Below are 27,173 nucleotides of genomic sequence, written 5' to 3'. Positions count from 1 at the left end.
CTCCATCCATCCAATTATTTAGAGCTAAACTCTTTTATATCTTTCCGAGTGGATAGAGACATCCCTCCAGAAAGAAGAACAAACAGAGAATTTCTTTCAAATATGGGAGGGTTTTATTGATTCCCTATCAGACGATCTTAAAATACAGATCAATAGGTGTTTTAGATCCACACAATGGAACGAAACCAGAAACCTCTTGGGGGATGCTCCCATAGATCTTCCAGCAGACCAATGATGGATTCTGGGACTAGGGAGGCCTGTGGACCGTGTTCATCCACGCTACTATCGTCTGTGTACTTAGTAAAGGAAAGAACAGAAATAACAATATATGTAAATGTAACCTAATTTGATATCACTTATCTATGTTGTACAAATACGATTATATTTTACTGACTGTAATATTATGACGCTCAATCCTAAATAAAAATAATTTGAAAAAAAAAAAGAAAATATGGACAAATGAGTTTAGAGTACGGTGAGATTCCCTTGCTATTCGCCTTGATATTGGAGTGCTATGCAATCTTTGCTGTCTCTGTACTATTTACATACAATTCACGCTATCTACATTCGATTTGCACTATATAGTATTGCAGCCCTGTCTATCTGGGTTTCGATTTGTGCTATCACAGGAGCATGCATCGGGATCGCAAGGTAAAAAACTGTGCGATCTGCAAGCGATTTTGACTATATAGTCAAAATCTCATGCTGATTGTACCCATGTGTACAGGCCATAAGAATGGGTTGTAGGGATGGCCATTACAATTTATAGCTAACGACCATCAATGATCTTATGGCGATGGTGAGTGCTTGATGCATCAGTTGTCATCCAATGAATGGGACTGCTGACTTCACTATACCCATGTGCATGACTTTGTCAGCGCATAGCCTAACCATCGATGGCTTGCCATAAATGGCTATTTGCAGTGGAAAACTATCTCCAACACCGATGGCAGACCCCATCAATGGTAGTCATATCAGCTTATACTTTCCAAAGCCTAGAAGGTGATACTATTCATTAGCCCTAACAATGTTAGAAGTGAAACTATTTAATTGAAAATTATAGGAAACTAAGCTGGGTTGTTATTGTACTCCTTTTTACATGATATATCCCATCCAACAAGCATCTCATGTCTCTGCAGCTAGCAGCACACTCCCCCTGCTTTCTCATCGGTGAGAAGCAGCAGCAGCAGCACATGTGATGGTTAGAGTCTGAGAGAATTGGATGCAGGCATCTCCGCGGGCAGCCCTGCCTGTGCTATATTGCGGGGTCCTAATAGCCTGGCCGCTTCGGCTGCGGAGAGGAGACAGCAGCAATGGCGGACTATGAAACCTTCGACGATCGGGCCTACAGCAGTTTCGGAGGCGGCAGAGGGTGAGGCATGCCCGGGCGACGTACAGCAGAGGGCACAGGATATATGGGAGGTAGAGGGGGCAGAAGGCGGCGCCAGGTGGTAGGGGAGTGGAGAGGGGCCCGGGGAGCGGTACGGCCATGCAGTTGCAGCCTAGCGAGGTTGTCCCATCCTGTACCCGCCTACCCGTGCTGCTGCGTATGCATGTGCGGGCTGCTCGGTCCCGCATCACCGGGCTTGTGTCCGTGTGATGCTAACCTGTCACATACATGACCTGCTGCCTGGACGGGGGCACACATGGAGCAGCGCCTCACAGGGCCATGCTGTGCTTATCAGTGTGTGCATGCAGTGCCGCCCCGGATTACACTGCCGTATAACCTGTAATGTCCCCGGGGGTTCAGTATGTAAACGTACATAACCCCTGGCTGCAGAACGTTGCAACGATGTTATCAGTGCACAGACGGTATGTGCCCTGGCTGGTAGTAGTGCTGAGGAGGGCTACTACCTTTTTTGCCTGTCCCATATAATCTGCATTAGGTACTGATATGTCCACATACACCTCTTCTTCAAATTGAGCCAAGTAGTCCAACTAAATACGCAACAGACTTTGTAAATTAAATGTGCTGTGCAAATTTTTTCGTTTTAATATACTAGTTAATAAAAAAACTCTATGCCAATTTTTATAGAAAAAAGAAAATACTAAGCCAAAGTGTCCCCGCTGATGCTGATCATGGTGGGGGAGAGAGGAGTGAGTGAGGGCCATGATGTAGGAATTCTTCAGCTATGAGGCCATGGTGCAGAAATAATGCCCTAAAAAGTCCTGGTTAGATACCCAAAACAAAGGAGTATTTGCAACTGTGTTCTCAACACCTCAGGAGGCTGCAAGAACAAATTTTACACCCATAGTGCTTGCGCCTGAATGGAGAGACAATTGTATTGCTCTGTCGGGCACCACCTAGTGAGAGCTGTGAGTAAAAACAATTGAACCTCCCCAAAGACTTTGTGTAAAAATAAAAAACCCATGTCAAACTATTTTCTGGAGCACAGTACAGTGAAATCCCCTCTTCTGTATCCAGTCAATTAAGAGTGCCGCTGCGTACAGCCATTGGCCTAAAAATACAAACCCATGGAAATATAAATGGGACAATTACACAAATGTGGTAGATTTATTTGCATATTCATTATAGCATTGAGACAAATATCCACTGGCAATGGAAATCTGGTTCCACCTGTCTATTCATCTGCCATACGGTATGAGTATGTTCTGTAACCAATAAAGCAGATATGAGCATGCTGCAGAGGAGCCAGATCAGGCATCCGCACAAGAATGGCAATCAGTAGTGCGTCTGAATTCATCAGCCTTACAATTGTCCACACCTTCCATGAAATGGGTGGCAGCCATACTTGCACACATTAGAGAGCGTCGTGAGTGTGTAAGCATTTCTGCACAGGATGCCTATTTCTAGTTGTATCTATGGGTTTAGTCTTGACACTGATTTTGGCAGCTTCTCATTTACATGTGTATCCTCATATCTACTGTAGTTGCACGCCAGGTCACAGAGACTCTGCTGACATTGCATCTAACGGTGCTCATATACTAGTGCGATTTTGGCACTTTTTATCCGATTCTGACAGATTGGGATGAAAAGTGTCAGTGCATGTGCTTCTGCTCAGATTTTGATCTGATGTGTGGTCCCGCATGCATCAGATAGGAGCTGAGGTCAATGTGGGCGCTCATGGATTTGGGCATTTGTGTCCTTTCACATGCTCGATGGAGTTCAGGCACATTCACACAGTCTGATATTTGGGAGCTCGGACATGTTTGACCTCGATTGGTTGAGTTTATGCATGCATGGGTGTACTTGGTGGTTCGTGAGCGCAGGTGTTTAATTTTTCCAGCCGGGTGGGGGGGCTTCACAATAAAATAAAAAAAGTGAGGCGCTGCACTGTCAGAGGGGAGTATTTAGCACCGCCTATTGTCACTCATTGCAGTTTGAAAAAAGTCTCTCAGCCCACACCACCAAAACACATGCTAAAAATACAGACACTCTGTGTTTCAATTTGTATATATCTTCTTTCAATAAAAAACAAAATGTAAACAATAAAAATACAGACACTTTAATGCAGGCATGTCCAAACTATGGCCCTCCAGATGTTGTGAAACTACAAGTTCCATCATGCCTTGCTGCAGTTTTGCTATTAGGGAATGCTAAAACTATGGCAAGTTATGCTGGGATGTGTAGTTTCACAACAGCTGGAGCGCCATAATTTGGACATACCTGCTGTAATGCCTACTACACAGCACACACCCATTATATGCCGTAATGCCCATTGCACATTATGCCACACGTAATACCTGTTACATATTATACCACACACCATAATGCCCATTACATATGCCACACTCCGTAATGCCCATTACACGTTATGCCACATAAGTGCCGCTTACTTACATGCTCGTTGCTAAAGGTTCCATGCTCTTTGCCAGTGGTTGCAGGCTCTTTGCAGGGGGGGAGGGGATTACTTCTCCCTCTCCTCATCAAAGCTCCGGAGAAAGGAAGCCCCGGCCAGGTTAGATGGGAGACACCACGCTGTAGCCCCTGCCAGGTGAAATTGGAGACACCGCACCAGAGTAAGGAAGCTCTGGCATGGTGAGAGGGAAGGCGCAGTAAGAGGGAGCCAGGCAGTGTGGTCCACAACCCACACGGCAGGTCAGCAGCTATTTTAAAACTTGTGCAGGCTTGCGAGCCAATCAGGAGCCACCACTGCTGCTCCTGATAAGCTGCAGGACCGTGAGCTCCGATAGGCTCATGACTGAGCCAGTCGCGTGTTGGCAGAATATATAGCGGTGCTTGCGATGTTGTAAGAGGGTTAGCTTGCAGGTATGCAATATAGTAGTGTATATAACAGACAGGTGTACACAGTGTATGGTGCAGGTACTTACCATTCCTGTACCTGGATTGGCAGTATGGAGGTCTCTCTGTGGCAGTAGAAATCTGCACAGCCATGCAGACTTGCTTGTCTTGGTCTGTGATGACAGTGGGGCTAGCGCTGTCAGCACTGCGTGCAGGGGAGCTCTCTTGCGGTAACTGACGGCTCCCTCTTTCCGGTGGGGTAGACAGTGGGACTCAGGATGCGCTCTTACTAAAGGCGTCTGTCTCATTGGGGCTGCACAGTGCGGGACACACACTCTGACAGACACATAGAGGGCATGTTGACACTCATGGCACAGCGCGCGGGGACTGAGGCCAGCCACCAGCAGGACGGGGAGCGCAAGGGGACAAAGCCATCGGGCTGATGCTGCTACTCAGAAGACAGGTGCAGAGCACACCTCGCCAACAAATGCATGATGTAGATCTGTCTCCTTAATTAGTTTAGAGCAGGGGTCCTCAAACTATTTCTCTCTGGGACCCCACCAGACAATAAAAATCATTACAGGACCCCAGCAAGTTACTGCAGAAGGTCATCACATCACATGCATGGCAGCATTGTGGAGTCATAAAATGATGGGAGGAGCCTGAAGTAACCGACAATTCAACAGATATTTCAGACTCCATGAATCACTGACTGAGATTAGAAAAGTCATCAGCCTGATGGTCAGCAGCATGGAGTCGCATGCTGAGAAGGCCGGGACCAACTTTGGGGTCAGAACCCACAGTTTGAGAACCGCTGGGTTAGAGTGTCAGGGTGTCAGTGTCTGCAAGTGGTGGGCAGACACTGAAACATGTCTTTCAATAATACGAATATATATATTTTATATTAGATATAGTTGTTCATTTGTATCTGCTGATGGAAATAGTGTACATAACCGTTGTTTCAGTGACTCTGAAGCCAACATTGGGTTGTATTTTCAGTGGGTAATGTGCAGCGTATTTTTTCAAAAAGTTACTCCTAGAAGTAACGTTCTGACAACCATTTTTTAGGTGCAGAACTGCATTAATTTGCGCTTTGTCATACGGAACTGGCAGAACCATGTGACTCCTGCTGTATGAGCATCTTCCCGGGCTTTGGGCAAGGTGAGAGCCAGATTAGAAAAACGTTCTTCATTGGTTGATTCTTGTATGGGAAGAGTTGGTCACAGATGCAATAGAGCTGGTTGAGATGATTCAGGGAAAAAAACTTAAAGCTTAATTTTGAATAAATTAAAATGGTGATTAACTTTGACCTGTATCACTGAGATCCCTTCCTGCAACCTAAAAATATGAATTCTGCCCCCACGTCATCACTAACTAACTAGTTTAAGCATTTGAGCATTAAGTTGTTGGACAGCTTATGTAATTGCCCAGTCAGAACATTCCTTGTGAAATGCAAATGCACAGAATTTTTTTTTTTTTGCAGAGAATAGTCAATTCAGACTTATGATTTGGCCTGCAAAATATTTTCTGGGTTTTGCATTTTATTTGTTATGTGAGGGGGATGTTTGGGGGGTTCCATTTCTTTTAAGTCCTAGGGCAGTATTCAATGAGAGAAATTCTCCGTGTTTTATGGAGAATTTTTGCTTTTTTCGCCTTGGACGGAGCATTTTGCTCTCCAAAAGTGAACCACCCTATTCAATGTGAAATATTCGCCGTCTTTCTAAGTGATTTTCGCCGTCTCTCTCCGTGTAGAAATTCTCCATCTTTTGATGGAGAGCTGGAATGTGAACTTTTAAACTAAAAGTTTTTTTTTTTTTGGTGTAAAAAAATCAGGTTTTTTTTCTGTGAAGGGGCATGTTATTTTTATTCATGTGCTTATAGCACATGAATATATAATATATATTTAATTAAAAAAATATATATATTTTTTAAAAATCCCTACTGAAATTTTTGAATGGTGCCGCAAAAGCGGTCATACCAGTACGCTGGCGTTCCACATCCCCTCCCACGATTAAAGAATGGTTTACTCGTATAGATTTGTATATGACCATGGAGGACATGAGAGTGCCCCCTGAACGTACCCAGGAGTTTACAGCAATATGGTTCCCGTGGATGGAGTTTAAGTCTTCACAGGTCTTCCTAGCCAATAACTAATTGGCAGTCTAAAAAACTTTTGTGGACCCCAGCCGCACCCCCCCCCCTATCTTCCTTCCCTCACCACTATCCCCCCCCTTCTTTCTGTCTATTATCTTTTCAGCTTTTTTATGTGTTATGTGCTCCAGAGGCGCGATATGTGTACAATTCAAATTATTCAAGTCGATCTGTCAGGATATAATATTTTATTATCTTGTCCTTATAACATGTGATCTGTACTTTCTGGCTTGATTACATTGCCATTGGATGCTATAATTTTGTAACAATTTCTAAAACCAATAAACATATATTGCAAAAAAAAATATATATTTTTTAAATATTTTTTTTTTTTTTTTTACAGTGCAGCCAGCAGGGGGCCGGAGCGCTCGAGCCGCTCATTAGATATTCATATATTCACTGCACCCGATCATTAATATGCACGATCGGGTGCAGTGAATACTGGGTCCCCCGCTGGCTATAGGGAAGGGGCAGCCTGTGCTGCCTGGGTCCCAGGGAGCCCTCCTCCCCTCCACATTCCTCTGGAGCAGCCAGGGAGACTTTTTAATCTCTCTGGCTGCTTCCGTCCCCCGGCTCCCTGAAAGCTCCCTGCCGCGGACGCTTGTCCGCTGCAGGGGTTAAGACTCGCCGCGAGTGGCGGCGAGTCTTAAATACATTTTATAGTGGGAGCAGGAGGCTCCGAAACAGGGAGAGTGCATGACGAGAGAAAAAATCTCTCGCCATGCACAGAGAATTTTTTTCATTGAATACTGCCCCTAGTGTGTATGTCATTGCGCAATCTGGAAATTAGATCCTGGTTTAATTTTGTTACTGGTTGGCCGTTTGAATAAAAAATGTCTTGACACTATTGCATTCATTGCACTCTTACATTCAAGGCAAACCAGAAAGGGTCCATCCACTAGAGGGCACCCACTGGCTGTGATTCAATTGCTTTGCAATTTGGGTGCGAATGCATGGATTTCTGACATTGCTGCTTGCAGACCCCTGAGGTGGCTGGCAGAAATGTGTACAAGTGTCCCAAATGGGATTTTGCATTGCGGACAGAGCTGCGTAAATAAATTTTAAACTAGACAAAAACAAAGTGCATTGTTTTTGGGCACATCAGAAGTGCCCAATTGGAATTGCTCCAAAGATGTAATCGCCCCTCTGTGCTAATTTGTTATTAACCAAGCATATTTCAGCTTTTTATCATTTTAAACATTCTGTATTTTTGTAATTTAAGGTGGATTACTTGAAATTTGGGTTATAGGCCCCACTCTTAATTTATTTTTGTTGGTACTTGTGTATTATAGCAGCCTCCCCAATGTTGGTCGTGCGATGTTTTTATCGCATCATATGCCATACAACCAATGGCATACGATGCAACGCGATTTTACACGACTATTCGATTAAAAATTGTACAAGCACCCTAATGGGTGATTTTAAGCACCCTAATGGGTGCTTACAATGTAAAATGCACCCCCACGCCACCCCCCACTATAAACGTGAACCCGAAGTGTGGCGAGCACAGCGGTACGCGTCCTACGACCTTTTCATACCCCCCACTATCCACGTCGGCGTGGAGTTGATTTTATATAGTGTGGCGAGCCACAGAGCCCGAAGCGTGGCGAGCGCACGCGTATACCTGTCAAGTTATGCGCGTCCCCTCGCGGGGCTCTCTGCGCTCGCCACGCTTCAGGCTCGCTGCGCTCGCCACACTATATAAAATGAACTCCACGCCGACGTGGATAGTGGGGGTATGAAAAGGTCATAGGACGCGTACCGCCACGCTTCGGGTTCACGTTTATAGTGGGGGTGCATTTAACATTGTAAGCACCCATTAGGGTGCTTATACAATTTATGGCATCGCATTGTATGGCATTCTATGCTATATACAATGTCATACAATTTTAATTGTATGCCATTGTACAACATTGCGCGATATCGCATCGTATGCCTTATGGTATACGATGCGATGGGTGCCGCTATAATACACAAGTGCCATTTTGTTTACTTGACTGCATGTCCAGCCAGCATTTTTTCAACTGCTGAAGGATATATAAGGGCTATGGACCTGCTACTATGGCGCTTCCTCTGAGGGCACTGCCATTATTAAGGGCACTTTCACTGTTCCTTAATGTATCAACTGGTAAACTCGTGCCACCAGCGCAGTCACGGAACTGCACTGTTACAAAGTAATTACAGTTGTGGTCTGCACTGAGGTAGTAGATTCAGCATCTCTAATGGATGGTTACTTGTGTCATGCTGGATATGGCCATTCGTACCAGCCCTACTGTAGGTGATTACTGTGGTCTCTCTCCAGCAAAACATTCTTGGTGGGCTTCCCTCATGGACTAAAATGTACAACAGTAAGCTTTCATTCTCTGGGTGGTGGTATTGGGTCTGTCGAGTCTGTATTCAGATCCACAAAGACCAGCCTCAGCGCTTTTTTTTCTACTCTCGTTCACTCACTTATGCCCCTTTCAGACCGCACTTAAACATCATTTTGCCGATTTTTAACCGTTTTAAAACTGTAATCTGTGCGGTCTGAAAGGTGCAGGACCACTTTACGGTTTTACAAAAGCCCGTTTTTGTAAAACTATTAAAATGGAGGGTCCTACCCGTTTCAGACCCGGTATTTTGGCACCAAACTGTACAAGGAGACTGACGACCGCGCTGCAGACTGCACTGGCTTTGACCCGGTATTTGGAAAGTTTCCAAAAACAGATCTGCAAGTGTCCAAAAACGGCACTTAAACGGTAATACTTACCCTTTGAGACAGAAAAATCACAAAAACCCAGGTATTTCCCGGATACAAAAACCCGGGTAGAACTAGGCAGCAAGGTGCTTGACCCCCTTTCACACAGGAGCAAAAACCCAGGTATTTCCCGTGTCGACCCCTTTCACACAGAAGCCGGATTTTTCCTGCAAAACTGTGTGTCATAAGAATAGGACAGTTTTAAAGGCGCACAGAGATGAGGTCATCAAAAGTGGGTGGTGACTGCTCACTGCATTGCATTAACCATGGCATGACACAAGGATATGTTGTAAACAAGTTTTATTGTTTTTATATACTGGATGGTACATGTTACCTCACATGGCTGTCAGTATATTTGCAATGTTTGAGTACACTGTGGCATCTTTGACTGTCCCAGTCATCTGTTTGCCGATATCCTCCTCCCCTCTAACTGCCAGCAGCTCTTACCTCTTGCTTCTACCAGTGGGCCATGCTATCCTTTTTTCAGCTCCCTAATGACCTCAGAGGCCAGCTCCATTGCCATGCCCTCCCAGCCAATCAGAGAAGCCTATCCTCACAACCAATCAACCAGCACCCCACCAGGAGAGCCAATCTATGCCTAACAATGTGTAATAATCCCAAAAACCTGGGTCATTTTCTTTCAGACAGCCGGCGACCCGGGTTTTTGGAATACAGACCCGGGAAAAACCCAGGTAAATACCTGGGTCGAAGTCCTGGAATTTTAGACCCATGTTGACCCTTTCACACAGAAGAAAAACCCGGGTTGACACGGCAAGAGCAGGGAAATTCCCGGGTCTTTTTTCTGTCTGAAAGGGATATAATATACCGTTTAAGAGATGCGGTGTGAAAGGGGTTTTACCTGGCAGACCCGTTTTTGGAAATGTTTTAAAATACAGGGTCAAAGCCAGTTATGCGGTCTGAAAGCAGCATTACTGATATCTATGTGTGTGTAGCTGATGGCTAGTGGCTGTGCTTGCCTCGTTTTTACTATGGACAGGATACTACTAAGCTTTACTTGGAAAGTATGATAGAATCCTCCTGTGCAGCAAAACTGCAGATGCCGAGTCTCTGAATATTATACCCCTTTTACACCGTCGAAAAATCCGGGTCAGCTGCGGGTCAGACCCGGATCATCGGCAGTGTAAATGTGGTATATCCGTGTCCATTTACACGGGTCCTCTACCCAGGTCCTGACCTGGGTAGAACCCGGATAGGACCCGTGTAAATGGCGGTGTAAATGGTCCCGCTGCGGGTGCAGGCACCCGCAGCGGGTCCACAGAGTGTAGCGCTGGGGAAGATGTGCTCAGCTGCTGCGGGAGGAGGGGGGTCCCTGCGGCTGCTGAGGGGAGGGGGGGGTACCTGTCCTGTCAGCCTGCGGTCAGAGCTCAGCGGAGGGGATGATGTGCGCCACTGCTGTACCACCCCCGGCAGCCGGTCCCTGCGGCGAATGGATAGTCAGTGTCGGCAGTCCCTTCAGCGCATAGGAACTAGTACTAGTTCCCATGCGCCAGAGGGACCCCCGCCACTGACTGTACATTCGCCGCAGGAACTTCACAGCAGCGGCGCACATCATCCCCTCCGCTGAGCTCCGACCGCAGGCTGACAGGTACCCCCCTCCCCTCAGCAGCAGCAGGGACCCCCCTCCTCCCAGCACCCGGGGACAGCACTCCCCATCTACCCCTTAAAAAACACTGAACCTGGGTCAGCCCTGCCTTAAATATTATATATAGGTTGTGTTGTGCTATGTGACCATTCCAATGGAGATCTGGGTCTTGCTGTTTGGCTCAGACTTGGCTGAGCCCCACTATACCCCAGTGTTTAAATACATTCCAAAAATAAATAGATATTTAAATATTAACTTTAAGATGTCACACATAATCGTACTCCCTAGTAATGTTGCTCAAAATGTGTAAATGCCAGGCAGACTGTTTTGCAAGGCTACTCTGCACTGTGATTATTTTATACTTGTCACTCTTCAACCACCTGGGAGGAGTTTAAACAAAATATGTTAACACAAATAGAGCAGTGGTTCCCAGACTGTGTTCCCTGGCACCCTGGGGTGCCTTACGTTGGTGGTCCAGCACCAATTCAAATTATTTATGGTCAGTGTGATCAGGAAACAAGTGCTTGTGGCTTCCAATCAAAAATGTGGACAAACATAAACAAATCTGGTCTCGGACCACATATATAGTAAATGAACATAAGAATGACATACTGTATACACACACTTTCCTTAATTTATTGTATTCTAAATTTCTCCATAAGAAAGACTTGGCCTAAGGGCACCATGAAAATATTCTAATGCTAAAGGTCACAGTCATTCAAAAATGTTTGGGAACCACTGAAATAGAGGAAAAGTTAAAAAACGACCGATGCTTTATTGAAAACTAACAATTCTTAAAAAACCAGAATTCCTAAGAACATTTACTAAAACCCCTTAATTCAATTGCCTGCAGTGAAAACTGGACTTCGCCTCGGTGGTGGTTTGATTGTTGTTTGTTCCGCGCAATCCAATTAGAGCTCATTCTTTACTAAGAAATTAACATTTTGTAATAGTAAAAACAAGCCCCTTATCAGGGATTTTTATCCAGGACCCTATAGAGTACCCCCCAAAAAACTAGTACTAGTATAGCTGGGGGGAGAAGATTGAGCTCATGGCAACTAAAGAATAGAAATGTGTAAGTAAAACTATAATGCCCCTTTCAGACCGCACTTTTAAAACGGTAAATTGCCGTTTTTTTACCGTTTTAAAACGGTAATGTGTGCGGTCTGAAAGGTCCAGTCCCACTTAACCGGTTAGAAAATGCCGTTTTTTCTAACCGGTTAAAATGCAGGGTCCTACCCGTTTCTGAACCGGTATTTTAGCGCAAAAATCGGCTCAGAAACGGTATTTAGGACCCAGCCAATGAGCTGGGTCCTAAATTCAGCACAGTGAATACTTAATGAGCGCTCATTAAGTATTCACAGCACTGGAGCCCCCCCCCGCGCGCGTGTCGATGCCCCCCGCGCGCGTGTCGATGCCCCCCGCGCGCGTGTCGATGCCCCCCGCGCGCGTGTCGATGCCCCCCGCGCGCGTGTCGACGCCCCCCCGCGCGCGTGTCGACGCCCCCCGCGCGCGTGTCGACGCCCCCCGCGCGCGTGTCGACGGCCCCCCCCGCGTGTCGACCCCCCCGCGCGTGTCGGCGCCCCCCCCGTGTCGACTTACCCCGTGCCGGTATCTCCGTTGTGGTTCCCGGCACTGCAGCTCAGTATGCTCGGAAAGCACTTATGAAAAAAGTGTCTTTCAGAAAATGGCTGCCCCCCATACGGAAGACAGTTTTTTTAAACAGGGTTTCCTATGGGGCAGCCATTTTCTGGAAGACACTTTTTTCATAAGTGCTTTCCGAGCATACTGAGCTGCAGTCCACAACGGAGGTACCGGCACGGGGTAAGTCGACACGGGGGGGGGGGGGGGGGGCGCCGACACGCGGGGTGGGGTGGGGGGGCGTCGACATGCGCGGGGGTGTCGACATGCGCGGGGGGGGCGTCGACATGCTCTCGGTCGACACGCGAGGGGGGGGGGGGAGCTGCACGGAGGGGAGGGCTGAAGGCTGCACTGGCTTTGACCCTGTATTTGGAAAGTTTCCAAAAACGGGTCTAAGTGTACTTTTTAAATTATTACGACAAAATGTGCAAATTAAAGTTGTGCGAAACAAAAAAAATGAGGCTAGTTTCCTGACTAAAGCCGGGTACACACTAGAGCAGTGGTAGCCAACCCTAGTCCTCGAGAGCTACCAACAGTGCATGTTTTGCAGGTCTACTCACAGAATCACAAGTGAGCTAATTAGCTCCATCTGTGGATCTTTTTAAAATGTGTCAGTTATTAATGAGTGCAGCTGTGCAGCAGCTAGGTTGTCTGGAAAATGTGAACTGTTGGTAGCTCTCGAGGGCTAGGGTTGGCTACCACTGCACTAGAGCGATGTGTCCCGGCCCAAGGAGATACTACAGCATGGCATCTATAGCGATGTGTTCTGATTGACCCTGCAGCAGGTCCGACAAGCAGACTTCGCTAATGATGTTAGAGGGGGAGGGTTGAGGGGTGTTGCCCAGTTTAGGTAAACACATTGCATGATATTGCCTATATCTTTCCGATAATGTTCAGAATTATATATTTGGTGATCTATCATCTAGTGCATACCTGGCTTTAATTCAGTGAACTCTTGCCAGATTTTGTTTGGAGGATTACCAACTGTTTTTAAATATTTAAACTGTTTGGGATCCTGACTGAGGGGATGAGCCCGCAGCATGAGTGCAGTGACCCCACAAGGGATTTCATTGCGTTCGCGCCCCCCCCCCCCCCCCTGGCGCAAGTACCGGTGGTCGATGTTCTGATGTAATGGAAATGTTCATGGTCCATCTTTAATTTTTTTTTTTATTATTATTTGCCGTTCCAAATATGCCATGTTACCTAGAAATGGCACAAGGCTGAATTATGTTGCTGGTCTTGACCTGTACAGCAAAAGTGTGTGCATAAACTGAATGCCATAAACCTTTTACAACAGCAAGTTCAATTTGCCACTACTATAGTCATGCAAAGATTCTTGTCAAATAAAGATGGCTTTTTTCTCTCAGGCCCAGACGTGGTGATGCAGGAGGCCCTGGTCCACGCAAACAGAAAGAGCTTCCTACAGACCCACCATTCACTGCATATGTGGGTAATCTTCCGTTCCAAACTGTACAAGGAGACATAGATGCCATCTTTAAAGAACTGAATGTGAGGAGTGTGCGTCTAGTCAGAGACAAGGAGACTGATAAGTTTAAAGGTAAGAATAACTGATTGCTTGTTCGAAGTTTTCCACTCCATCATAAATGTAAGGAATCTTAACTAAATTATCTGCCTTCCAAAACAGATGTGTTGCTCCTTTTGTAATCGCTATACAAACTGGTAGTTCATATTTTGACTGAAATTTGAATCAAAAGAAAAATAGCTGTTCTGTTGACCATATAATATTTAAATTATATATGTATTTAATCCTTCTGTTTTTAGATGTTGGCACTGAAATTAACTCTTAATGCTTTACTTGCTTGGTGCCTTCTGAGCATCAGCAAATCATCTGCTGCAAAGACATTTTCTTAGGAATTACAGCACTCCGGACTCTGTAGCATTCATCCACGACTACTGAGTGTTTTTTTTGTATCCTGTCCGGAGTGCCGCTGTTCGTATGTATGTATGTAATTCATTCATTTATTCATTCATTCCTTCATTCATTAATAGTTCAAGGTTAGCCCTTGTGCCTGCCTCAACCACATCTGCCACAAAGTTAATTAGACATAGATTCCAATATAAAATGAATAGTACCTGGAGATTTGGTTGGGTTACCAAATGTGGGTTAGGTGGAGAAAGAAAACCCCAAAAAGTCAAACTGGTTTCCAGACCTCTACACTGAGGAAATATAGGACATAAACAGACTTCCATATCTAACCTCAATGGGTAGACAGGCCTGAGATAGGTCAACAGGGTTGAAAGGTCAACAGTCAAAAGGTCAGGATTTTTTGTCCCAAATGTGGATCTAGCCAACATGGTCTTTTTCAAAGTGTTCCCCTTGCATGACTCGCTGCACTTGCCATGCTTGGGGCACGGCACTATTCTATTCTCCCTCCTCCCCTTAGTGCATGGCTGGGCAACACGGCCCTCCAGATGTTAGTGAACTACACATCCCAGGATGCGTTGCATTAGTTTTGCTGTGTGGCCATGCTGAAACTGATGCAAGGCATGCTGGTATGTGTAGTTCATCAACATCTGGAGGGCCAGTGTTGCCCAGCCCTGCCTTAGTGGATGGTAGGCCATGAAATACTGCCTGTTGGCTACAAAAAAACATGAAAACCACATTTTGACTGTAAACCTTAGCCATGTTGACTTATTTCAGGTGTGAAAGGCCTGTCGACCCAAAGCGTGTTGACCCTAATGGGTTCAACCTAATGACCGTATCCCTCCTCAATATGCCAAGCAAAGCAAGACGCCTGTCGCGAGTGAGCATTCAGGTTCTGTACACTGCTTAATCACAACACAATGCGCCTAGGATGCACAAGGTGAATAATTTTATATGGTCCTTGTGTGCTGTGTCTCCTACGTTGTAGCACTGTGTGATATATCCAATCAATCAGCAGTCTTTGTGCACCCTAGTCTCCTTGTATTGTGATTAAGATGCATTTTTTGCAAACCAAAAGCTAGAAGATTCCCAGGCGACCAGGCATGACTGCCGCAAGAGGACACATCTGTAACTGTGGTTTACTAAAGCCGGGAGAGAGAGAGAGAGAGATCTATTTTAACTCAATGGGATTGATGCAGGATATTGTTTAGTCCTCTGCATGATCTATAGCTGCTGAATGGATGTAATTGATGTTTATGTAGAAGTAGTGTATTGATCGCATGTAGATGTAATTTCTGGGTATGCTCAGTGATCATTTTTCAGCAGATGTCTTGCGTAAAGAATAGACTGAAGCAAATGCACACACTGGTAATTATGATAGGTTTGAAACCAAGCGCTACTGCGCTTGCATAGATCCGTACAACCTTGTATATGGTTAAATATTTAATTTTGTTCCTTGCGTGGAGTGTAACTGCTGAGTGAAGGTTTTAATCTGTCTCCCCATGTGTAGATTACACAACTGTCTACTGATGTATCCAAATAATATTACAGGATTGTTTTTTGTAATCTTAAATAAAGTTGGAATATTTAACAATTATTTCTCTATCATTCTTATGGGATACAGGGAGTCGTTCATAACGATGGGGAAAAGAGCTTATCCGAAGGAGACAGGCACATATAAAAATTTATACAGGGTGTACTGGCTCCTCCCCTCTGCTCCCCTCCCTCTAGCTTCAGTTTGAGAACTGTGCCTCAGGAGAAGCACGCATCAGGAAGAGCTCCAGAGAGTTTTTCTTCTGTTTTATTTTCTTTATTATTTTGGGGCTGCTGTTTGGACTTAACAGCAGTCCTGCGTCGTGGGAGACTAGGGGAAGGGTTCAGCTGCTGGCCACTTCAAGGTACCGAGCTGTCCCTGCCACAGGACCACCGTCCTGAGTGGGTGATGTTACCGCGGGCATTGCGCTGCAGCGCGCACACCCCTGGCACGCCGCACACCCCTAGTCCAGTCTGAAGACGTCTGTGGTGAGTATTACCCCGGGGTCCCCCGCCGTGGGGTCCCCGGGTTATTGTGCGGCAAAATGGCGGCGGTATGGCGGTGCCCTGCACAGGGACCGCGTAACCCCCTGCCTACACTGAGACAGGGTACAGTTCCTGTTTTGTCCAGGGCAGTTACCAAAGAGGATTTGGACATTCCCCAATGTCAGTCTCAGTATAAAACGCAGGTAAGCTCCGGCGCCATTACGCTGGGCGGAGCTTACCCAGAGTGAGACCAGCTCTGTGAGGGCGCCAAAACCTGCTTCCTGCTTCTTCCCTGGCTGCTGGAAACGCCATTATACTGCTCCAGACACTCCTCAGCGGTGTGGATCAGAGGGAATCTGCTTGCAGAGACAGCTTCAGGTTTTCAGCGCTTGTGTACTTGTGCACTTGCCTGCTTACACTGTAAAGTACTGTTATTGATACTGTACTGTATTACCAGCTCTTCTAATCGGAGAGCTAAGGTTATCAGGTGTATTGGTCTCCTCCATTATCCTCTGTACACCACCCCACTGGCTTGTTAAGCTGTACAGATCAGATAAGGCTACACATAGTATTTATCTGGTTAATTTCACACTGCATATCCACTGTGTGTGCGCGCTGTGTGAGGGGAGACTGTTTGTTTGTCACAATGGTGAGGAAACTTACATGTATGGTGTGCAGTGATAAGTTTGTGCCAGCATCTTCATCACAGGTGACTTGTGAGTCATGCATGTCCCCTCAAAGTACTGGGGTCCCCCCACAACTAACTGGGCAGCAAAGTAGCACACAGGACAGCTCACAGGAGCCAGCCTGGGCTACAGGTATAAAAACCATGCTTGAGACTGTAACTACACAGTTAACTGCTACTGCAGCACAGACCCAGAGAGTACAAAGGGAGCTGGCTGTCCTCACTGCCAGAGTGGATGTAATTACTCCCACCCCTGGGGATACTCGTAAGAGAAAGACCCCCTCTCAAACCCCTGATTCCGGGGCTGATGATGGGGATGATGGTGATGATATGGATGATGCAGACGCAGGTGATGACGAGCCTGATGCTTCACAGTCACTACTGCGGGGCACAGAGCCATTGATTATGGCAATCAGGGAGGTGTTGGACCTTCCCTTAGCTGAATCCACAGCAGGTGATACCTTCTTTGCTACTCAGAAAAGGCAACAGGTAGTTTTCCCTGAGCAGGCTGACCTGGAAAGTACATTCAAGTCAGCGTGGAATAACCCAGAAATGAGGTTTAAAGTGGCAAAAAAGTTTAAGTCCACGTTTCCCTTCGATCCTGAGGGACGTAAGGTGTGGGAGGAGCCACCAGAGGTTGATGCTTCTGTGTCTCGCTTAGCCAAAAAGATGGTACTCCCAGTACCAGGGTCGTCTTCACTTAAAGACACCACGGACAGAAAGGTTGAAAACACTTTGAAGTCCATTTTTACTGCTAGTGGCGCGTGTCAGCGTCCTGTATTAGCTAGTTGCTATATGGCCAAGTCCATATACACGTGGGCCTCCCAGATACAGGAAGGTCTTCTGGGCGACATGACAGTTGCGCAGGTGTCTGAAAAATTACACCATATTCAGGACACTGCTAAAGTTCTGTGTGAAGCGCAGAAGGAGTTAGGTGCCATTAACGGCCGTAACTCAGCCATGGCAGTGTCTGGGCGCAGATCCCTCTGGCTCCGGCAGTGGGCTGCTGACGCTGACTCCAAAAGGAGTGTAGAAAACCTCCCCTTCACAGGTGGCAGGTTATTTGGGAGTGATTTAGACGAATTAATCTCTAAAGCCACGGCGGGAAAGTCCACTTTCCTGCCATCCACTCCACAGGCGCCAAAGCGTCCTTTTCAGGCTCACTCCCAGCAGCAGTCCTTTCGGGCTAGTAAATTCCGCCCTAAAGCAAGAGGTGGTTCAAACGCTGCAAGAGGCTCCCGTGGTAAATTCAGGAAGCCTTCCGCTTCGGCCACCGCAGAGCGGCCATCTGGGGCAGCTGCAGGAAAACCCGCAGCATGACGGTGGGGCTCCACCATTAGCTCCGGCAGAGGTGGGAGCCAGACTGGCGTTCTTCGGCCAGGTTTGGGAAGCCTCGTGCCTCAATTCTTGGGTACAGGCTCTTATTACGCACGGCTACAAGCTGGAGTTTGCAGTTCAGCCACCTCAGAGGTTCTTCAAATCAGGCCTCCCAACGTCCCCAGAGGACCAAGTGGTGTTGCAGCAAGCAATCCAAAAGCTGGTGCAGGCCAAGGTTATAACCCGGGTCCCTCCCCTAGAGAGGGGGCAGGGTTATTACTCGAACCTATTTGTAGTTCCGAAACCGGACGGGTCAGTGCGCCCAATTCTGAACTTAAAATCCCTGAATCCCTTCTTGAAAGTAACCAAATTCAAGATGGAGTCCTTGCGGGCCGTGATAGCGGCACTGGAGGAGGGGGAGTTCTTGGCGTCCCTAGATGTGAAGGACGCCTACCTTCACATCCCAATATGGCCCCCTCATCAGAAATACCTGAGGTTTGCGCTGTTAAACGAGCACTATCAGTTTCGCGCACTGCCATTCGGCTTGTCCTCAGCCCCGCGCATATTCACCAAGGTGATGGCGGAGATGATGGTGGTTTTAAGAAAAAAGGGTATCTGCGTGATACCATACTTGGACGACCTATTGGTAAAGGCGCGGTCGCCACAGGAACTACAGACAGCTCTACAAGTTACCATACAGACCCTGTCGGGCCATGGTTGGCTCCTGAATCTGGCAAAGTCTTCTCTGATCCCTTCACAGAGACTCCAGTTCCTGGGCATGGTGATGGACACAGCTCTCATGAGAGTGTCCCTGCCACAGGACAAGGTGTTGGACATCCAGCGGCTGGTCACAGACTTGCTAAGGACCCCCCAGGTGACAGTACACCAGTGCATTGTCCTATTGGGAAAGATGGTCGCCTCTTTCGAGGCTCTCCAATTCGGGAGGTTTCACAGCAGGATTTTCCAGCTCGATCTCCTAGCGAAGTGGTCCGGTTCACACCATCAGATGCACCGGCGCATTGCGTTGTCATCTCGGACCAGACTGTCACTACAGTGGTGGCTCCACACGCCCAACCTGCTGGCAGGGCGTCGGATTGGCATCCAGGATTGGGTCTTAGTCACCACGGATGCAAGCCTCACGGGATGGGGGGCAGTGACCATGGGTCAGTCCTTTCAGGGCAAGTGGACCCTATGGGAAACACGCCTCCATATCAACAGCCTGGAGTTACGTGCTGTGTATTACGCACTTCTGAAGGCGGGCCCTCTCCTCTGCGGTCAGGCGGTCCGTATACAATCAGACAACGCCACCACGGTGGCATTCCTGAACAGACAGGGCGGGACCAGGAGCAGGCCCTGTATGAGGGAAGCATCGAAGATCCTGTCCTGGGCAGAGAGTCATTGCCAAGCGCTCTCGGCCATCTTCATACCCGGGGTGGACAACTGGGAAGCAGACTTCCTCAGTCGCCACGAGCTCCACCCCGGGGAATGGAGTCTACACCACCAGGTATTCAATTCTCTGGTGGCTCGGTGGGGGACCCCACTGGTAGACTTGATGGCATCAAGAAACAACTGGAAAGTATCCAGGTACTTCTCGAGGGCAAGAGACCCTCAGGCAGAAGGAGTGGACGCCCTCTCCATACCGTGGACGTTCAACAGCCTGGTCTATGTCTTCCCACCGATTCCCCTAGTGGCTCGGGTGCTAAGGAAGATAAGAAGAGAAGGAACCGAGGTTATTCTGGTGGCCCCAGACTGGCCACGAAGAACGTGGTACCCGGAACTTCTAAGTCTGCAAAGGGACTCGTGGCGCCTACCCCTGCAAAGAGATCTACTCATGCAAGGACCGTGCGTCTTCCAGGCCTTGGAACAGCTGCGTTTGACGGCCTGGAAGTTGAACGGCAGATCCTGACTCAGAAGGGGTTTCACACTTCGGTCATCAGAACTATGACAAGTGCAAGGAAACCGGTAACAGCTGCACATTACCACCATATCTGGAAAAGATATGTGGGTTGGTGCGAACAGGGAAAGTTTTCTCCATCTGAGTTCAGACTTGAAAGATTTCTTAGCTTTCTTCAAGCTGGTCTGGATCTCGGCCTACGCCTAGGCTCTTTGAAGGTGCAGGTATCTGCGTTATCAGTTTTCTTCCAGAGGAAACTGGCTAATATTCCTGAAGTGCAGACATTTCTGCAAGGAGTTTTGCACATACAACCTCCTTTTGTGGCCCCTACTCCACCGTGGGACTTGGATGTTGTGCTGAAGTTCCTTAAATCCTCCTGGTTTGAGCCCTTGGAGGAAATTGACCTAAAATATTTAACCTGGAAGACAGTGGTCTTACTGGCCCTAGCTTCGGCTAGGAGGGTCTCGGAGCTAGGGGCGTTGACTTGCAAGAGTCCTTATTTGATATTCTTTGAGGACAGGGCAGAATTACGTACTAACCCGCGTTTTCTGCCCAAAGTGGTGTCTGCGTTCCATGTGAACCAGCCAATTGTGGTCCCTGCTGGTGGGCCTCATTCTGAGGTGCCGACGTCCTTGGACGTAGTAAGGATTCTCCGTGTCTACATCAGGAGAACAGCAAGGATTCGAAAAACTGATGGACTTTTCGTCCTTTATGATGCCCAAAAGATTGGACGTCCTGCTTCCAAGCAGTCTATTGCACGATGGATATGTGCAACCATTAAACAGGCTTATGCGGTAGCAAAGCTGCCTATGCCTGTTGGGGTGAAAGCTCACTCTACTCGTTCTGTGGGGACATCCTGGGCGGCTGCCCGAGGAGTTTCGGCCTTACAATTGTGTAGAGCAGCCACATGGTCTGGCCAACACACTTTTGTCAAATTTTATAAGTTTGATGCTCTGGCCACTGAGGATACTCAGTTTGGGCAAGCGGTGCTGCGGCAATAGGTTCCGCACAATCCCGCCCGTTCTGATATCTTTGGTATATCCCCATCGTTATGAACGACTCCCTGTATCCCATAAGAATGATAGAGAAAATAGGATTTTAATACCTACCGGTAAATCCTTTTCTCGAAGTTCTTATGGGATACAGGGCACCCGCCTCTGTGCGGAGGTTTGCCTTGCTCACTTTGTGAGATATGGACCAATTCTGGGTCCTTCTGCTACCCTTCTTGTTCCTGGCGGACATAGGGTGTAGGTTACCTAGGTAACTTAATCTTACATAGTGTACCTTAAAGGTCCACGAGTGTACATGGTCACTTAGGTGATTATTCTATGCATTGTTCCAGTTGGAACACAGTTCAAAATAGTTGTCATGTTGACATGTTCTTAGGCCCTTAGACTTCCCAGGTTATGGGGTTGCTAATGTGGTCTGTTATGTTGAATGTTGGGTGTGCTGGATGAATCTCACCACGGTAAATATACACATATTCCTCTCATATTGTTCTTCTCCTTCGGCACAGTTCACTTAACTGAAGCTAGAGGGAGGGGAGCAGAGGGGAGGAGCCAGTACACCCTGTATAAATTTTTATATGTGCCTGTCTCCTTCGGATAAGCTCTTTTCCCCATCGTTATGAACGACTCCCTGTATCCCATAAGAACTTCGAGAAAAGGATTTACCGGTAGGTATTAAAATCCTATTTTTTTTTGCAAAAAAAGTGGTACAAATTCAAAACAAAAGGGAGTAATACCATGGTGTCGTAATGTGTGGAGTGAGTTTTACAGTATATAGCTTAGACTTAAGCAAAATTCGTTTTTAGTTGAGCAGGCTCCCAGTTAGAGGCTGTTAAAGGTAAGTAATCTCAACACTGCTCCTTTTGTCCACAAACTGGAAGGAAAATTGAAAATGGAGCCAAAATGTTTCACTTGCAAAAGCTGCCTCTCTGAGAAGTATCCCTTTGCCATTTACTTTTCTAATGACCAAGTCGAAATCCTATACAGGTCGAGTATCCCGTATCCGAATATCCGTTATCCGAATTATTCCGAAATACGGACATTCCAGAAAGTGAAAAATTTTTTTTTTTTTGCTAAAAACTCACTGGGGACATGATATGTAACTGGCACTATATATGTGCAAGACAATGATTGCTTGGCATTCAAATTCAGTGCTGAGATAGTACACACATTTTGTTTCACGTTTTGAAACCTTGTTTTTTGAACAATTAAAATATGTTTGTGTGTATTTTATGTGGTAATAAAATATATTTGTGTGTATATTATGTGTTTATACAGCATACATGCAAGATACTTCAAAATACATCATTGAAATATTAAAATATTCCGAAATACGGAATAATCCGTTATCCAAAATTCTCCTGGTCCCGAGCATTTTGGATACGGGATACTCAACCTGTATTCTCATTGTTGTGTTTATGGGCTTGCATAATGTGAGGTCATCCAGTACAGCTTAGGGAAACCATGTTATGCAAAATATTTCACACAAGGCCATGAAATAACATATTTTGGGTTGTATTTTACATTCTTTTTATTTTTTGTTGTGTTTACAGGGTTTTGTTATGTAGAATTTGATGACATAGAGTCCCTTAAAGAAGCCTTGACGTATGATGGTGCAGTAAGTTTCTCTTCCTTTACTTCTTATGCTAATGGTTGCTCTAATGCTAACATTCCGTAACTTGTTATGTTTTCCTTTCCCCCTAATAGCTTTTAAATGACCGTTCGCTGCGAGTCGATATAGCGGAGGGCAGAAAACAAGATAATAAAGGTGGCTTTGGTTTCAGGAAAGGCGGGGCGGATGACAGAGGTGATTTTGTTTTTGCAAGCTACAACTTAGTGCTATCCTTTCACTTTTAAGCTTCTATGAATTGATTCTATAGTTTGTTTTTTTGCACAGAACTATATTCTTCTGTAAATACTCCTTATGCACTCTTAACCATTGGCTACCTTCTGTTCAGTAGAAAGTCCAACCGCATAGGTTTCCTTATATTTTGGTTTTGCATACTTCGTATGTGGTGCAAGCTGAAACGTTCCTTCTTTTTTATCATCTATTTCTGGACTGCAGCTGGTTGTTTCTACCCGCAATGTTCTCTCTTCCTTCTATATCTTATTTCTTTTTTTTAATATGCATTTGGATTGATAAATCATGCAGATAAAGAATACGTATTTTATAAAAGCTTTATACCATATACATATTGTACACACACAGTCTGTGTCGAAGTGTTCTTTAAAAATTTTATCATTATTTAAAAAATAAAACTCTTACATATCCAGATTTCTTATGGTCCGTAGGAGATTGAAACCTACTTTAAGCAATAGAATTAATAACCCCCCCCCCCCCCCCCATGAAAATGCAGATTGCCATTCCAAAGGTGTGGAAATTCTTGCAATGGCACCTTATTTCACACCCACCCCTATCTTGCACCACACTCAGATTGTTTTTGAAGGTAGCGCTATGGGGCTGCAAACAAAACTTGGGACCAGATCTACCGTACTCCCAGACTTTCCGAGTGAATTGAATCATCCCCTTATTACAACTATTTTTTAGTTCTTAGAATCAATTTGGTCTTATGTTAATAAATGTTGCTAGTTAAGGTGAACCGAGCATGTAGGTGGTGGTCTACATAATTGTCACTGTAGCTTCAGGGTGAAGTCCTAGTCCCGATTCATTCTGACACGAGAGCGGTGACTGTCCTTGAGAGTAGATGTGGTCTTTGCATGCTTAGTGGGTAACTGATGGAATTGGGGTTGGTCTTCTATTTCAGCCTTGAATATTTGGTATTGGATTTCATGCTGCTGTTACCTTGTTTTTCAGGAAGCGATAGTTTCGGCTCTAGAGGAGGTTCAAGAGATGACTTCAATTCTGGTAAAGGATACATTTTTTTTTACTGAAGGCTTTCACTGGTTTGTCAAGGTGTGGGGACATGCTGTGAACTGGTCATATCTTTTTTTTTTTTTTTTTTTTTAATTCAATACTTTTTATTGAAATTTTGTGATATAAGAAACAAAACTCCCTAAATAAACAAGGAGTGTATCCGACACGAACACCAAATTCACCTCACATAAGACAACAGATATAGGGAATTTATACAGTGAGAAATAATCAGAATATTATTGACAGTAAAATATTATACGGAAATATAAATATAATGAATGTGAACGTTTCAGGCAAAAGTGTTACATTACAAGATATGTAATCTTCCCAGACCCAAAGGCGCCATTTGGGCCATAGAAAAGAGCAGATATATAATGCACATATATGCAAGATAGTGTGTCACATTAAAATGTCTGTCAACATAATACCCACTAAAAACAGATAATAGAAAAGGAAAACCTTATGCTGGGAGAAAAGCTTGTTGCACATACAGGCGTACTTGGATCCCAAACCCCAGCCCCTCTATTCTAAATTCTACTAATCTAGCCGACCCCCCCCCCCTCTCTAGTTACTGGATATTATAATCAGGATATGACAGGGGTAGTGGACTTGGACCTTATGTGTATATGGACCAAAGTGCAAAACTCCTCCACCATCATATTCAATAGCAGTGCATTCGTCTTACAGAATGTATGATATGAAATCACAGAATATGCATTGAAAATACCTATGACTGGAGCAAAAACAGGATATATGTAAAAACAGTGTAACTTAAGAAAAGGTAATATTATTACTAAAGGAAAATAGGTAGGAACATTGGAAGAGATATCTCAGGAGACAATATAGATTACATCGTCAGTCTGGCCAGTCCTCAAGACCATGTGTTATAGGAGAAATTAAAGTAGGGTGTTTAGTCCCAGCTCCTCCTGGATAATCCAGGCAGCATATCCAGGATCCCATCACGGCCATTAATAGCAAAAAAGGAGATTGAGGAGAAGTAACGACACAATCAATGCTTGCTGGTGTATTGTAGCAAATATTCTTAATTTGAGAAAAGTCAGCAAGGGCATACCCATCCGGAACAGAATCTGGCAGAGAAACAGATGGGGCCATCATATCACTAGGCATAGATGCATCTCCCTCATCAACTGCATCACATTGTCCAGGATTACTGGTAGAGGATAGGGTTCCCTCCCGAATCTCATCTAAACGTAGAAGTAGTCTGGTAGATGAAGCGTATATCGCACGCAGGAGAAGATGTACCTGAGATTCCATTGTCATATATGGGAGAATAGGTGAGGCAGAGTATTAGCGGTATATTTGGCACAAAGTAGGTCGGTGGCGGCTAGTACACCACCATCAGCATAAGGAGCAGCAGGCGATTGATGGGGAATCTGGAGTGCCAGTATAGGGCAGAAACTGGTAGTTACAACAAGTACCAACAGGTGAATATGAGCGCCCCAGTCCAGGGCGCACGCATGCAAGATGGTGCCTGCACCCTCTGCGCGGACCACGGCAGCACGTCCCAGAAGAGCCCGCTTCCCGTTTTCACCGCTCAACAACAGAGAGCCACCATCACTAATCACCCCAACATGCGCGGTGCCCGGTAAAGAGGCGCCAGAGCAGGATTCTAGTAGTTCAGCAAGGGACCAGCGGTATTAGGGCTCCAGCACTCACCAGGGGTTACCAGACATTTGCTATACAGGGCTGCAGGAGTTCTTGACCCAGGAGTGCCGGAGGATCGAGAATTCAAACACGTGCAGGGAGTATAATGTAATATAATGTCCTCACTTAAATACAGTCACTTTGTAGGCAGTGGCACATCAGCAACAGGCTCAATAGAAGAGAACTCCAGCATATACAGGGCACTCACAGTGAAAAGAAGGCAGGTTGCAGTTTGCACAGTAACAGGCTGAAGACAGCGTCAAGTCGGCAGCACCTCACCCAGCACAGAGGCCCAAGATGGCGGCCGGCACTGACCCTGCACCTCACCTTAATGGCAGAGCAAGACACGAGCAGCGCTCACCTCACCACAGCCTCCAAGCCACCGGACACTGAGGTTAACCACTGCAATCAGACTCCCCGACACGGCACCCCAGTCACCAGACAGGGCTGTAAGCGGAGCTGCCAGGAAGAGGGAGCATCTAAGATGGCGCCCGCAGCACTATACAGTGCACGCCCAGGCAGCCCACACAGCGTGTTCGGACCAAACAGGGGAGCCGCGGGTGGCACGGGAGAGGCAGAGGAAGCTCCGGAGGGTAGGTGGAGAGGGGCAGTAGGTCCACACTCCCTGGTTCAGGATATTAGAGCAGGATTACAGCGGAGCCCACAGCGCTCACGTCTGTTCAGAAGTCCGGCCAAGCCACGCCCCTGGTCATATCTTTATACTACAGATTACTCCTCTATATACAAACATACACAGAGATATGTTTGCATAATAAAGTTATCTAAAGCACAGTGTATATCAATGTTGTATCCTTATGCTAAAACTTTCCTGGGGTTCACAAAAATGAATTACAGAGGTTTATTTTCCTGCTACGTTGCATTATCTTAATTCATCAAGGCTCAAGATTTCTTAAACCTCTTCTTCGCTCTTGCAAAGAACAGTAATATTAGTATGACAGTTACGCTACATACACCCCACCCACACGCGCTAACTAATGAAAGGGTTTTTGTACTGTTCTAGTTGTGAATCTACATGCTGTAATGCAGGGTAATTGGTTTACTTGAAAATTATGAGATCGGGCTGATTTTTACTTATTTGCTCACTAGTAGGTTCTTTCATACTAAATAGAATTGAAGTTGGACATTTATTACCTTTTTTATACATGTATCCATGGAGTGCCTTACACAGATTCAACAGGCAATGATCTGTTGGTTCTAGGTAGATATATAGATAGATATTTTTTTTTTTTCAAATGATCTCTCTCTATCCTATCTTTTGAGCAAACACATGGCAGTTAGTTGTTTTGCAGTGTTCAGAATTGAAACCGTAGAGCTTATGCCACAGGCAAATTGGACATGATTATACTACAACTACAGGGGAAATAAAATATTACTCTGGAAATAGTATTTGCCCAGTGCCTATTCACAAGACATTACAGCCATATGGGATAACTAGAGGCCTGTCCTTTGTGACTATGTATTGCCGTCTG

At 45.9% G+C, this 27,173-nt stretch overlaps 1 protein-coding gene across 11 annotated transcripts in view; it reads left to right on the top strand.

Annotated features, from left to right (window-relative positions):
- Window positions 1-1,213: 1,213 nt before the first annotated feature.
- The window catches only part of EIF4H (eukaryotic translation initiation factor 4H), a 44,750-nt gene continuing 18,790 nt past the window's right edge, over window positions 1,214-27,173 (top strand). For 8 of the 11 annotated variants that reach the window (XM_083174125.1, XM_083174122.1, XM_083174123.1 and 5 more), the window contains exons 1-5: window positions 1,214-1,372; window positions 13,704-13,894; window positions 22,697-22,761; window positions 22,851-22,950; window positions 23,959-24,009. In XM_083174125.1, the coding sequence (XP_083030251.1) occupies window positions 1,314-1,372; window positions 13,704-13,894; window positions 22,697-22,761; window positions 22,851-22,950; window positions 23,959-24,009 (466 nt within the window). In that variant the 5' untranslated portion in view covers window positions 1,214-1,313. The remainder of the gene's footprint in view (window positions 1,373-13,703; window positions 13,895-22,696; window positions 22,762-22,850; window positions 22,951-23,958; window positions 24,010-27,173) is intronic. The other 3 variants (XM_083174126.1, XM_083174124.1, XM_083174120.1) reach the window with 1 other exon arrangement.

This window comes from Crinia signifera, chromosome 2 (assembly GCF_055691185.1).
Source record: "Crinia signifera chromosome 2, ASM5569118v1, whole genome shotgun sequence".
Taxonomy (NCBI): domain Eukaryota; kingdom Metazoa; phylum Chordata; class Amphibia; order Anura; family Myobatrachidae; genus Crinia; species Crinia signifera.
This window is presented reverse-complemented; position numbering and strand designations above follow the sequence as displayed.